Genomic DNA, 15,589 nt, shown 5'->3' with positions numbered 1-15,589 from the left:
ATGACACGCCGTGCATGTTGGTGCTTATTGTATGATCTTGGAAGAATTAACCCATCTGCAATCCAGGGTAAATGGACCTGTGATGTTCCAACCTGACACGAAAGCCAATGCAATCGCAAATACCATGCAGGGAAAATGTGGATATTTTTAGTAGTCATTATAGGATGCAAAGTTAAAACAAGTTTCAAAAACCTACAATTAAAAGTGGAAGACAACACTAAGTGGTTGGTTTCCATATTTTATTAAAATAGCATATTCAAACACAAGTAAACAATACAATAAACTTTCTTTTCCATAGAACACACAACACAGTAGTGATTTCAAATATCCCACCCCATGATTACCAATGAAAACAATGGTGACATCCCAAAACGCAGTCACTTTTAGACCTTTTAACACTCCTGATTCAAAGAACAACGTCAAGCTCGCCAACTTAAGTCCTTTCACTCCTTAATAACTAGATACACTAGGAAATGAATGCCAGTGTCTCACTATCCTGACAGTGCTGCAATGGCAGCTTCCCTGCAGTATGCATAGAATAACGTCTTATTTTAGTACCCATTTTTGTTTCATAAATAAACTGGTATTTTTTCCATTCCATGTATCTATCATCTTTAGCTTCAAAAAGAAACCAGTAAATAAAACTGTCCACAGACAGTCACAACAAAATGACATCACGGCAAGATAAAAAAAAAAAATGAACACCTGAAGAGACTTGGGAAGATGATGCTAACCTAGTGTACATAAAAAGACAAGGTTTAAAAAGTGCAAGGCAAGGTTTGCAGTTTTGTTTTTTAGGCACATTCATTTCTTTAATGCAAGCTTCAGGATGAAATTCCAGTTTCTTCTTCATGACACCTGATAGAAGTCTTTTGTTTAAGAGGGGGGAAAAAAAAGGAAAAATTACATCCTGGAAAACGTCACACAGGCGCCCTGTCCTGTGATATGGATTGTTCAGTTTTGTCTTGTTCTACCTTTTTTTATTCTTGCTGGTTTCGGTTTTGGGATGTATTGATTGTTTGCCTGAAATTCGAGTTCTTTCCCAAAATAATGGATTGTTTTATTCAGGCCTTCTTCTAATGGGACCTGGAAAAAAGAAGAGGAAAAATGATTTACATATTAGGGTAACACGTCTAAGAAATCTACAGAATGCTTAGATATCACACTGTATATTAGCGTTTCTAAACTAAATTGACAGTCTTCCTTCAAACCATGCTTTCCAACCTACATGAAACTTTAAATATATTTATTTTCACTGAAAAAAGTAAAGTTGACCAGATTTATCGCAACAAAACCCTTGAAATTTAGCAGATGTGGGAAGTCATGACCGGCTTAACTCTGAGTTTTCCCGTTGATGTCCCCCATAATGCTATGCCTCCGATAATGCCATTTTGTATGTCATTGTGACTCCTTTTGCTTATAGTATGTATGTGCTCATGTGCTTTGCAACGTGAACGCGCCAAGTTAAGCAGTTTTACCACATAGGCTGAATTTCAAGGTTTTTGTAGCGAGCAATCTGGTCAACTTAACTAAACTTTACATTTTTCAGTGAATTTCAAGGGTTTTGTTATACCATAGATACTTTGTGTGCCATTGGCCACGGCCTTCAGCCATGTCCACTGTGTATGTTCCCTCAATAGGTTTCTTTTACACCTACTAGGTGGCTGTGGCCACTTTCCATGTCTTTCGAGCACTCTATCCAGGGCCTTTGGCCCTGGCGAATGTGCACAGCCTTTGGCCATGCCCACTTTATTTTAAAACACTACCGGACCACTAGCCATGGCCTTCGGTCGTGGCCACTGCACATGTTCCTCTGCTTTTGGGCCCACTTGCCAGGGCCGGTGATGACTTTCATTCCCGATCTTGTTTTCTTTTGTAGCCACAGTTATCCCATTGAATAGATACGGCTACGAGAAAACGTTTGTGCTCTTAACTTGGTCCCTAGTTCCTCTCAAACTCCCCAATTTCTAGGCAATTGCTAGGCAATTCTCATCTGAATAAGAGTACCATCAGCAACCCCACACACATGTTTCATCCTTGTTGGGTCTTCTCAGTGAGGTGAAGCGGAGTCTCTCACAATCACAATGAGCAAGGGGGTCAACGTCTTGTTTACCCTGGTTTACTTATGGTGAAATCCCCAGTTTTACAAAGCAAAGAAATTCTATAAAACAGTTGTTTGATCCACGTTCATGTTTGTTCTCAATAGAGGGGCTCCCACAAAAGGTACGAGGTAATACCAATGCACATAGGCTTAAAAATTCAAATTACTATTGTTCTTGCGGAACACATGTCCAATGTACAAAAGCACTAACAAAAATAGATATATGGGCCCTGCCTCACTCAATGATCACATTGTTTTCCATTATATTCACTTGTCATCTTCTTTTCACCCCCAACAAAATGATGTGAAATCAATAGAAACCTTCAACCCAAGTTTGTTACAACCCGCCTCCGAACCAATAAAGAGTGCCACCCCGTTACTGATCGAAAAAGGCTATTTTTTTTATCAAAAGCTGTCAAGCGCATTTGGATGTTACACTCTGACATATTCGGGATCCACTATTAACTCTGGCATGCTTTAGATATAAAATACTTTTCTTGGATTGCTGGAATGTGCGCTTCACTGATTTGCTCAATCAGACCCTTCTGTTTTTAGAATGATTGCATGATTTTGTCCACATACAACACTTCTATCTTGTACAAAATCACTCAAATGAGCAACACTGCTACCACATAAGGAAGACAATTCACACAGAACCATACTCCACGCCCCCCAATTTACAAAATGTTTCAGCACACCTGGTATCCATTACTCTGTGTATAGCATCAATGGGCCTCATTACAATCTGCCAGGGCCAAACCGCGGTAAATCCGTGATGGCGCTAAAAACGTTTCCGTGTCCGCAAGGTTGCGGAAAGACCGTCCGATTACATGTTGTCAGTCACGCGCACCACACGGACGCGGAAACTTTGTTACCGCCATCACGGAAAAAGTCACGTAAATGGACATGGTGCTGCCACAAGTAGTGCAAAACCCGTGTCCGCCTCCGTCGCCACGGACACGGAAATACCATGATCGCCAAAACAGGAAACAGAGGCGGCCATCATATAAAAGCACAATCCGTTGCCATCCAGAGTCAGCACAAGCACAATCCATACTGTGAGAAGGCAAAAAGAACCACCAGCATGTCTGCCAGGATTCCAGCTCAGAGGCAGCGCAAACAGCGCTTCAGTGAGGGGGAGCTAACTGTCCTGGTGGAGCACATTGTGGAGAATGCAGAGATGCTGTTCAGCGCCGATCAACGGCGTGCCACACAGCAGCGGAGGAAGGAAGTGTGGGCGGAAGCAGCACGCAAGTGCACCGCTGTGGGCGTGACATTGCGGAACGTCAAGGACTGCCACAAGCGGTGGGGCAACCTCAAGCTGAGGGTACGCAACCCGATATCCACACACCGCCAACGCAGCAGTGGTACAGGCGGAGGACCCCCTTCCCCACTGAGGCTGCAAGCATGGGAGGAGCGTTGCAGCAGTGTCCTCCACCTTGAGGGCATCCATGGTATCGGGGAGGCTGAGGCAGGAGTGAGCCCACCTGCAGATGCTGGTAAGTGGTGAAACCTAAATGCCATATGAGAATATGTATGGCAGTACTGGCCCATAGGACCCATCAACAACCCGCCCCCCCAGCAGTGCATGACTGGCCCATAGGACCCATTAACAACCCCCCCACCCCCCAGCAGTGCATGACTGGCCCATAGGACACATGATCCGTAGGGCAACCGACATCAGAAAAATGCATACCCCCAGCAATCAGATGCATGTAACTAACACTATTCAATGTCCAACCTGTATGACGCATGTGATGCACCCATCAGCCACCACCACAACACTAATTGCATGTCCTTTGTGTCCCCACAGCCGTATCAAGTGACAGTGATACTGCACAACAGGCCAGGCAATCTGCACTGGCAAGTGCCCAAGCCACCGCCACAACACAAGAGGATGCTGCCGGCAGTTCGGCATCTCTGCCCACATTACCAACTGCAACAGATTTGCTGCCCACCACTACCGACATCCCCACCGTCTCCACACTGCCTGAGGCAAGACAGGTGCCACGGGAACCCATCATGGCCACCCAACCCAACACAGAAGGCTGCAGCACTGCGGAGGGGGCGGCCTGTAGTGATAACAGTGCCCCGCAAGAGCACTCTGATACTGGGCCACAGGGGGAGATGCCCACATTTGAGGACATGGGTTCCTTCCATCAGCTGGAGTTCAGCCCCACCTCACTCAGGAGTCCCATGAGGTCACCCACCCCATCTATGGCCGAGCTGAATACCCGCATGCAGCGGATGGAGGAGCAGCAGGCTACCCTCACCCAGCTGGTGGAGAGGCAGCTTGAGGAATCTAGGCTGCAGAGGGAGAGCTATAGCACCTCAGTGCGTCGCCTGTCAAGGTCTATTGGACGCTTTGCAAGCACAATAGTCACCCTTGCATGCCATGTGCGGGAGGGAAATGACAACACCTCCAGGCTCATAGAAGCCATGTTGATTGGGCAACAGGCAAATCTGGCACGGATGCCATCAATACCAGATTCAGTGCCATCAAACACCACCACCCCATCCAGCTCCACTACTGCCAGTCCAAGGAGGCGCTCGAGTAGTCTAACGGGGCCCTCGGGCAAGGTTGCACAGGCACAGAAGCGCACACGGAAGTGATGGCATGTGTGTGGGGCAGTGCAGGACACATGTGGACTTGAAGGGTGTGAGAGGGGTGGGTACGTTTGGGTGGTGGGGGAGGTAGTTTTGGGGGTTTGAACAATGGGGCCTGGGTGGGGGTGGGTACGTTTGGGTGGTGGGTGGGCTCGGGTGTACAGCTTCCCTAACCAATGCACCTCCTTCCCTGTTGTGTTTACATCAATACATCACCATTTGAAATCAAGACATACATGTGTGGACATTGATCATTTAATTGGCAGTGCAACTAATCATTTATTGTCGTCACCATGTCCGTGCATTGCTGTGAATGTGCTGTGCCTCAAAAGTAAATGTGAATCAGGCCATTCCGTGCTCTCTGGCCATCAAGTGGACCCCCAGGGGGAGGTGGTGCCATCCCATCCCCATCTCCATCCCCATCCCCATCTTCCTCATCTGCGTCTGGTGGCATTGGGATGTTCCTGCGCAGGCATATATTGTGCAGCATGGCACATACGAGCGTGATTTTACCCGTCTTCACTGGGCTGTACAGCAGTGATCCGCCAGATCTGCTCAGACAGCGGAAACGTGCCTTCAGCAGTCCGAATGTCCTCTCAATCATTCCACGTGTGCGGACATGTGCCCTATTGTATGCCTCTTCATGCCTGTTCCTTGGTCTCCGTACAGGTGTCATCATCCATGGCGTGAGTGCATATCCGGCATCACCTACATGGGATGTAGATGGGGGAACATATCAGTGTTTGTGGCATCATGTACTCATCTGATGCTGTGCAATCTTGTATCATTGTTCATTCATGCATATGTGCCATGCAGTGTTTGGAGGTGTATATTGGGCATCAGAATGTATGTCGGAAACTGGATATGGGCCAACACATTAACGTGTATGTCTACTGTGCCCTGCGGGTGACATTTGATTGTGAGCATGTCACAGTGCAGTGTTGTCCACACATGGCAGAGTGACTCCACTGTACTGAAGTAGTAGATGCACGACGTCTCATTTACAGGCATCTCGTGCATTTTGAGGGCAGTGTTTCATTTGAGGGTGGGTGTCTGCAGTGGCACAAGGTTCATGGGACAGTGACGGGATGGCCTGTGGCAGGGTGTGCACGGGCACATTGTGGTGACCCGTCATGTCTTCCTTTGTGATGTTTGGTATCCGCTGTGTATTTGGCAGATGGAAGGGGGGGTGATGCATGTGCGGTCACAGCGGCACACTCACAATGCTCATTGGCCTGGACACACACACCACTTCGACAGGGTTGGTGCATTGTCAGCTGTACTCACCCAATAGCCATATGCTTTGTCCGGCATAGCGTTCCATGTACCATGGCAACGTGGAATTCCGCAGTACTATTCAGTCATGGGTTGAGCCTGGGAAACATGCGCAGCAGTGTGTAATCAGTTGCATGGCATCACATACCATCTGTACATTCAACGAGTGAAACTGTTTCCTATTGCGGAACACCAGCTCAATTGCACGTGGTACTGTCAGCTCAACGTGGGTGCAGTCAACTGCGCCTATGCAATTTGGCATGCCTGCTATGGCATGGAAGGCCAACTTGGTGGCAATGACCTTGGGGAGGGTGCGGGGTAGGGCTATGTGTTCCGACACATGGCGCAACAGGGCATCCAGTACCTGTACCAGGATTTTTGAAAAACAGGGTTGTGATATGCCGTGCAGCTCACCAACCGTGTGTTGATAGGTGCCAGTGCCAAGGAAATGCAGTACTGCCACAATCTTCAGAAGGGGGGGGGGTGTCAATTTGGCTGCTGATGTCGTTCTCAATCATGGCGGTGATGTGCAGTATTGTTGCACGGTCCAGCCGGTATAGTGTGTGGATCTGTCCTGGGGTGAGGTTCCAGGATGAGGCCCTGATGCGTGGTATTGCTGGCTGCCTGCGGGGTTGGGCCGGCTGGACAATGGGGTTTGCCATAGGTGCAGGGTTGGCTGGATGCCGCCGGCGCCGCCGCCTCCTCCTCCTCCTCCTCCTCTGCGCCATTACTGCCATCATGTGCAGTGCTGCCTGTTGGTTGAGTAGGCCCAGTCCCAGTGCTACTAGAGCTGCTGCCTGCATGGTTCTGTGTTGTGTTGGGCTGGGTGTGGCCCTTTTGTAGGCTCCCAGTGGGCTGCTAGGACCAGCTGGGCTGATGTGGTGCACCTGTGCCCTGATTCAGTTCAGCAGGCAGTGTTTAACGTCATGTTCGCGCCATTTTTCTGGCAGTGTTTCCGTGTCCGCGCTAGTTGTGATGCTCACAGTGTTTCGTGTTGCCGGTAACGGAGGGGTTTCCGTGCAGACTGACTTAACGGAACACTTATTTCCGCAGTGGCGGATGGGGGTGGTGCTATTTCCGGGGCCGCGGGTCATGACTGGGCGGACGTGGAAACTGTGCCGGCATTGTTTTACCAGCAGTGTTAATTCCGGACCGGAGTACTTGTAATGAGGCCCAATGTCTTTTTCGGGCTTCTTCATTTCAAGGACAGGTTGCACAAACAGTGTGAAGAAAAATTTACACTAGATTCATTACATGCACCATAGTCCAAAAACAAGTAACAGTTGCCTCATTATCGAAAACAAGGGACCACAATGACATTTTTTTCAGTCATGTAGCCGTTACACCCTCTCCACACGAACCATGCATCAAATTAAGAAGTGCATCAACAATGAGTAACAAAACAGTGAGGATGGTCTATATATACATACATCCCCCAAGATTCCAACCAATGGGTTCTAGGGTAGCAGGATTCCCCAGAGGTCTGATCTTAGAGAAGACCACTTTCCAAATGTCCACGCCTCTGGGCCGGACAAATACATGTGACTCAGATTTCCCCTCTACCACAATTTCCCCAACTTAAGAAATGAAGGAAGACTGGTCAAGCTGAGCAGGTGCGCAATAATACTGTTGCAAAGTTAATATGCGTATTGTTTGTTTATTGTACATCTAGGGGAAATATGAGCAACTTAAGTAACTCAGGCCCCAGTTCTACCACAACTCCGACACACTAAACTGCCCTCCTGTTCCTTGAACTCATGCACAGCACTGCTGCTTTCGAGCTAGACATGTGCTATACAACATACACGTAGGTATGAGCAGAACACCATATTTAACTCCAAGAATCCGATGTACGTCCTCTATCCACTTGCTCAAATAATGACATTTCTTGGTAATAGCCAGCCCATGAAGCCATAACACCCCCATTTTCTGCAATACCATCCCTAAACAAGATTTCTAGAGGTATGGCTTGCTGGGCTCCCAACCCCCTCACTTCAGAATTAGAGATCTAATGCACATTTATGGATAAACGTCTTTTATTCTAGCCAAATTCAAACATTTGAGCAGTCCTTAAATGTCAATGGGCTTTAATGCTTAAACAACTGAGATAGTGTTGGAAGACCAACCACTCACACATTTTAAAGTCCTCTTCTACATGCCCAGTAAGAAATCCAGATTGCTCAAACCCGTGGACAAAGGGTGCAGCACAAACATCCACACCCCAACCAACAGCCCTTGCCCAATAATATAAGGTGGCATCAGCGGAGGAGTGAAGGCCCCCCCCACCCCACAGGTGATGACCAAGCTGCTCAAAAAAGGAAGAAGTGATAAAGAAATTGCCGTGGGCAGTTGCTCAATGGCCAGCCATCTTGCATCAAACGTGTGAGCTGTGAGATCAGTATATATACTTTCTAAACTGGTAGCCCAGAATCTCCCATCTCCCATCTGGACTGCCTTCAGCAGGACCTTCCCAGGCACCCTTTGTCTTTTCTTAATCCAGATTAATGTGAGCAATATCTGCGGTAGTACATGTATAGAGGTCCCCAGAATCCGATCAGGAATCACCAAGAGCAGACACCGGAGTATGGGTAGCCAATTTACATAGTTATAGCTGCTATTTGCCCCATCCACAAATCTCTTATTTTACCTCTCCAAGTAATTTATGAAATCTCTAAAAAGTGGATGAAAATGAGCACTAAACAAATTAAAGGGCAGGGGGTCATTTTAACCCTGAAATAATCAAATGCTTTGGCAGCCCAACCAAATGGATAATTTAGTTTCAAGTGTGCCATCTCTGGTGGGAGCTTTGAGATGTTTAATCCGACAGATTTAGTGCAATTAACTGAGAAGCAAGAGTCCAGCTCCTGCCGTTCGCACATCAGGGCAGACAGTGTAGAACTTCTGCATAGAGGGCCGCTTTATGGGCATCCAACCCTCTGAATGTCACCCCTCCCACGGATCCTTAGAGCAAAGTGCTCCATGGTTAGAGAAAACTCCACAAGCTCAGCAGGGTTGCTGCCTCCCTATTGTAACAGTTGTAGGGTTAGTGAAAGTTTAGTTAAGATGGATTCTGATAGTTAGGCATGGAAAGTGATCTAAAAGCGAATAAGACCAAAACCGCCATGGCGATTATGAATATAGGGCTAAACACCACCACCAAAGGCCTTGTTGGTATATAAGACCAATATCCTGAGAGGATGTTCATATTTCTCCCACATCTCTAAGGTTGAACACGCTCTGCCTGAAAAGGCTAGAAACTGCAGTCATGTTAGTGAATACCTTGGGTGTGAAGCTCAGAGCAAATGGAAGCACTTCAAAGCGGAAGAACTAGTCTTATGCAGCAAATCTCAGAAGCCTATGATACATATCCCTATGAGATTTGCATGTTCACATGTGAACATCCTAAAGGTACAGCGTACACAATTGCACCGCCACCCAAAGGGACAAAACGGTTCTATTTTGAAGAGCAAGCATCTTGAACCTTTCTCCCCGCTTGTTAAATTGTGACCGGTCCAATATCTTCCTCCACATCCTTTCAACTTGGCTTTATTTTGAATTGCAAATAAGCAAGACTAAACACCCATTTATATGGAGCATTTTGGAAATCTCCTTTGCCAAATTTTATGAAAAATGTAGGGAAGAGGGGAGGACCATGGTTGCTAGGGGAAGCTTCGAGCCTCCCTGGACCACTGAGATGGCCCAGGGTTCTTTTGAAAAGTGTGCTCAATCAAGGAAGAAAACGAAACTCCTGCTTCCAAATGCAGTGTCAGGCTGCTGGACCAGTGGAATTGACAAGTCTTCAGATTGTCGGCAGACACAGTAGGTTTGTTAAGGTAAGACAATCTTGGGCTCTTCCTTAAAGAATCCCCAGGACTGGAATCCCTAGAGTCACTACTTCGACCTGGCCTGGAATCCTCTGAAAACCTTCAATGTTTGGTGCAGTTGAATGGATTGGTGGACATGTGCATGGCAGTCAGAGCAAACTGTATTCAGCATTAACAATTTAATTTGGTTCAATTACATATAGAATGCCATATGCTCCAAACCACCAGGTATGTTGTCTGTCAAAGGTGTAGAGGGCCATTATAGAACAAGACTACTTCAAGCATACAGGGCCTTAGCCTCCTTATCCGCTGGGGTTAGATGGCTGGCCTGATGCATAAGATGTGGCTAGCACACTGATCTGGGTTGCCCAATGTCTCAGGTGATAGGGGTGCAAAGACCCTCTAAGTGGAGTACGTGCACAGCAATTGGGATGGGAGACTTGCCCAAAAAAAGAAGATGCTTTCTACGGATCTCTTGCCTTAGTTGTCCCCACCTTACGATGCACCTTTACATCTGGTATTGGTATTGTAAGGACTCATGGTGGCATCGGTAAAGACAGACAAGTGATCACAGTTCAAGGGTGTTTATTAAACTGCAAGTGCAGGGTGGAAAAACGCCTAAGCTAAACCTAAATATAAGATGGGAGCAAGGGTTGCCCATCAAATGAAAAATAAGTCAGTTGTGTAAAAATAAATAAGGCCTATAATAAAAAAAGAAACAATTACTATTGCCAATTCTTACAAGTAAATACAGAAGTGTGGGATAGGGTTTCAATAAATAAGAAAGTGTTCACAAATAATAAGCTAGGATGCGATTGCCTCCAGGTCTCCCTTCCCCATGTTTTTAGCACAGGACAAGGTGGGACTTTGGAGCACAGCACACGCTCGACCCTTCCCAGCACGAGCTTACAGTTATGTATTGGCTAGCAGGTTCTTCGATTGTTAAGTCTCTTTATAATGAAAAGTCTCTTGCCGTCGAGGCCCGATACTCAAAAGATTCTGTTCCACAAACACTTTGGGTGATGGCTGCACCCTTGGTTCCACCTCTTCTGGGTGTTGACCCCTCAGACATATTTAACAAATTAACAAGTCAGTTCCTTTCTCAGTGAACTTTTGGTGATAACTTTCCACCCCTGGGTCTCCCTCGACCGGACACTTCCCTTCCCCTTGTCTTGCAATGCTCACGCTTTCACAAATCTTGTAGGACTACTTTGACCTCTTCTCGCCTTTTCCCAAGAGCTTCTGGTTACAGTAGTCTTTTTAACATTGGGCAATCACCAAGAGTAATCCTGCTTCAGCACCCACGTGGTGCTGGCATCCTCTGTTTCTGGTTTTCCCCCGCTCTAGCTTTAGAAAGTTCAATTTAGCCGTTGGCTACCTTTTGTTTAACACAGTTCGGTTTCTTATCGACACTCCCCTCGACTCACCGGCTGTGATGAAATGCTTTGCTTGCTTCTTATAGACAAGGTTGGTACCACAGAGACAAGCATCTCTCCCGGCTTGGCAAAACGCAGACGAGGGTCTTGTGTACCATTGACATCTCGTGCAGGACCTCTTGGCTAATGTTTGCAGACTTATCATTCCCTCTGTGGAGGTTTCACAGGCCTTGCGCCGTCTTCCTCCACCTCTTGAACTGCTGTGCTGACTTGGCTCTTACTTCATGCTGTCTGCCTTGCTCCTTGTGTGCTCAAACTTTTATCCCTGTGAGGAAAGGAAAGGGCCATCCGGTGTGTGCGATTCTGGTTAATTGCCTGACCCTTGGGTTGTGACATGTCAGAGAAACAGTTTACACATTAGTCCAGTTTTTACCAGAGTGTAAAAAAGTGTTTGTATTCGACAAAGAGGGGGTTAGAGTTTGAGTGTCCGACGGTGAAGGATGGGGAAAGAGTGTCCTAAGAAAGAAGGCGGTTAGGCAATTCGGAAAGGTAGGATTTGTAGGGGTAATGAAACAACCAGGATTGACAAGTGTTCTTATAGCAAATTAAACAGGGGGAATTGTGGAAATGGTAGCGTTTGGTCAAACAGGACCGGAAGTTTGGAAAATGATAATTAAAGGGACGAGGAGAAGAGTAACTGGGAGTATTCAGATCGGAACCAAGAAATCATGGATTCTGGGAGTTTGTTATTAGCAAGTTTACCAGATGCAAATGGGTTGTTGACTTTACCTTGGGTAAGGGAGATTCAATGGGTGGAAGGGATGATGAGTGACAATAGCTTGTGAAAGCTTCAGGGACTTCATTCCCCTAACCATCATCTGCGTGATGGTACCACATCTCACCTGGGGTATTCCCCTCTTACACCACCTAGGAATCTAGTGAAAATGTCCACCATCTAAGCCATAACTGAAGAACAAGGCTAGAATGAGCATTGGAGCTGGCTGAACCACTCAAAAAACAGAAAATAAGCTGCGGCATGAGACAGTCAATAGGCATGTGCACATGGATGTCTGGAAAAAATGTTGCCCTGCTGCGCAGCTGCTAAGCTGAGCTCCAGCTCTTTGCAAGCAGAGAAAAGGACTTGCGGGTGAGGCAGGAGCATGAGTAAGGGAGATTTCGAGCAGGCAGCACATACGCTAAAGTACATGTGCTCCGCTGGTCAATTTCAAAATGCTGCTTTGCAACATACTCAAGTCCCTTCTCCTTTTCAGGGACAATTTGACAAGCATAGAGCGAAGGGTCATAGGAGTACATTCAGAAAATGTATTTTAAGATGTACCCCAAGAACCACCTACACTAACAAAAAAGAACGGCACTCGCAGTAAGAACGTGAAAACCATTAGAGGGAAAATATATCCCATTATTTTAGATGGTTAGTCAATGGGACAACGAAAGCATGCAATCCATTTTAGGGACGTGAATTCACTTAGTTTTTTTTTTTAGGGGGCAGGTATCAAGGGAATTACTGGTCGGGCCAAGGTTGGACTTTCCCAACTATTAGATATGTGGACGAGTGGAACGTTTTATTTTAAGACTTTTTAGAATTTCAAAACCCATTTAATTCAGTGGGGTGGCATACAATGTGGGTTTTATAGCTGCAGAGCAGCTCACCAGAAGCAATCAGAAAAGCAGCATTGAAATGCTAAAAAGGAAAAAAAGAAAAAGTGAGGAAGGCTCTGCTAACAAGTCAAAATAGGGGTACATAAGTGCCAGGTGGAATTGGTTTCCTCAGTCAATTCTCTGACAGATGGACGTCTTGGGCAAAATGCTCTCAGGTTGAAGGAGATTGTTGGGTACAAAGATTGGTTGCACACACTAAATGAGGTGTGGAGATTACGAAAATGCTCTGAATTGTAGAAGGGGCTACAAAAAGGCTACTGCAATATTGGTGGCACTTAGCATCTTACACGAGACACTAGGATCATAACAGAAGTAGGGACATATGTGTTGATTTTACTATAAAACTAGCTGTTTCCGGCCTAACAAACACCATTATAACATATCTTAAAGTTCAATATCGGTTGGTAATTTATAGGGTCACTTCTGTCCCCCTTCTTAAATATCAGAATTACCAATGATCGCTACCAGGAAGGGGGAGTAGGTCCCTGTGATTTATTAATGGTCATTGAAAAGGCTAAACATATCAGATGGAATAAGAGGTATAAGAACAGTATCTAAGTTCCATCAATCACACAGGCCTCTATGAGAAGTCTTTGTAGACGCGCAATTGTCAAACTTCTTCCATTGCAGAGTCCCTGTGATGGCATAAGATTCCGTAGTAGCATAATATCAGCACCTACTTTCAGTTTTAGCTTGTGAGGAGGCATTTGTCCTACAGTGTTTCACTCTTTAGAGACTGAAACATTGAGCTGGTAATTAACTGTTCATTAACACTGGAACCACTGTGTGAAGAGAAGTGTGGGTGGAAAGAAGTAACTTGAAATTATTCTGAATGTTTGCGATAGTGGAAGTTTAAGGTATCTGTGTAGACCAGTGCTCATTCCATGTGTTGAAATGATAGATGTTTGCCATTTGGATAGAAGAGGGTAACCTAACAATGATAAATTGTATCAGCAAAGTACAGAAACATACCTAAGCATTTTAGACATATTATAGGGTGGCAATAGTCACCCTATAGCTAAGGTGAGTCAGACTCCCATAGGAAACCCTCACATTTCTATTCTTAACTTTTGATTCGAGTAACAGATTTGACCGAAATTTCAGAAGTGATTAGGCACTTGAGGCCCCCCACCCACAGACTGCAAAATTTTGTAAAGATACGTTAAAAAATAAGAACGTTATTAGGAAGACTTTTTTCCCCCCAAAAGTGTGGCCTACTTGCCATTCATTTTCCCATAGAGAAACAAGGTCAATTGTTTGCAAAATCACACAGCACAAACCACTGAACGGATTCAGATCAGGTCTGAAACAACTTGGGCACAAAGCATTAACTTGCGATCCATTTGGGGTTATTCCGTGCAGTAGTTATTTAAATATTTGACAGAGAAGAGGGTGCCCCCCCCCCTTCTCAAAAATGGTTTGGTTTATCTCCCATGGGGCAATGCAGGATCATGGTTTTCAGAACTGAAAAGGCTGCCATCTTGTTTTTCTCTAGATGCAAGAGATATTCGAGGCTATGGAAAAATGAAACGCGTTTGTGTGTGTGTCAGAAACGGCGTACGTTGGGGGGTAAGGGAGAGGGGAGCTGAGGGGGCACTTGGTGAGGGCCTGAGGGGGCAGGAACGCCTTTTTTTCTTATCTGTTTTTCTGATATTCATAGCAATATTTGAAGCTATAAAGGACTATGGATAGCCAAGGGTATGTGTAGCTCGGTACCCGCGGTTACAGGTTTTTTTTTTAAAGATATTTTTACAGCTATAGTAATGGAGGTGAAAAGTCACTGGGCATGGCCAAATGACCAGTGACACGATTGCCATCAAGGTCTCCCATCCATACAGTAACCAGGACAGACCCTGCGTAGCTTCAAAGTGAGGAAAGGGAGCCAGCCTCATCAGGCCATGTTGCCTAATAAATGAGTGCACCTTACAAGATCATTTAAGAGAAGCATAGCCTAAGGGGGCTGGATCCTTCCTCGCTTTGAAACTAATCAGGGTCGGCCCTGGTTTCTGCATGGATGAGAGATAGTCCACAGTCCTGAATGATGCGTGTTTTCTTGGTTCTAAATATCTCTACTGTCAGTCCTTGAAAGTATTGCACTTGTAGACCATTTTTCTGCCATTTGCTGAATTGCATTCTGGTGTTTGTAGTCTCACAGTCAAGATGGGGCAAATAATGCCACAATAGTACACTTTTGTCTAACAGTTCTTTAAGGATTTATATAGTTGAGTGACACTTTGATATGTTTAGTTCTTAAGCAGATTATTGTTGAAAGCCAGACATGGGGGTGAGGAGGAGAAATGACAAAAGGGCAAGTAAGTCATGAGTATTTCCCCACGATGTGGCAAGAGAGTTTGCAATCCTGGACACTCATGCAGTTATTCTCCCCTTATTGTGTTTGCTTTTCAGGGCACAAGTAAAGAACACATGTGGGCAAAGAGCGCAACTTTCTTTCCAGAGGGCGGACGCAACACATGGGTTTTTTGAGGTTGGCAAGATTGCTCAAGTATTTGGCTACCAGGATTTTATTCATGTTGCCATGTTCCCAGTGCGGACGCTTACCCACAAGCACTTGCTTCGTATTTTACCAGGGAATGTTTCACAACAGATTGCTGGGTTTAAAAGGTGAGCACCTTTTATATTTAGCCAGCATATTTATTGGAATATTTCCTCTGAGGTTATGTTTCTGGTGTTCATTACTTGTCCAATGCTATTTTGTCTTGTGCACC

The 15,589-nt window shown here is 45.8% G+C and overlaps 1 protein-coding gene across 3 annotated transcripts in view; it reads right to left on the bottom strand.

Moving 5' to 3' along the window:
* Positions 1-225: 225 nt before the first annotated feature.
* The window catches only part of UXS1 (UDP-glucuronate decarboxylase 1), a 474,798-nt gene continuing 459,434 nt past the window's right edge, over positions 226-15,589 (bottom strand). The window contains exons 15-16 of one of the 3 annotated variants that reach the window (XM_069636899.1): positions 975-1,086; positions 226-869 (exon numbers count right to left, since the gene is read on the bottom strand). In XM_069636899.1, the coding sequence (XP_069493000.1) occupies positions 850-869; positions 975-1,086 (132 nt within the window). In that variant the 3' untranslated portion in view covers positions 226-849. Of the gene's footprint in view, positions 1,087-15,589 lie in introns of all 3 variants that reach the window. The other 2 variants (XM_069636898.1, XM_069636900.1) reach the window with 2 other exon arrangements.

This window comes from Ambystoma mexicanum, chromosome 7p, assembly GCF_040938575.1.
Source record: "Ambystoma mexicanum isolate Mex_15411 chromosome 7p, UKY_AmexF1_1, whole genome shotgun sequence".
NCBI classification, from domain to species: Eukaryota; Metazoa; Chordata; class Amphibia; order Caudata; family Ambystomatidae; genus Ambystoma; species Ambystoma mexicanum.
Note: the sequence above shows the minus strand (reverse complement) of the source record. Positions and strands in the feature narration are given on the sequence as shown.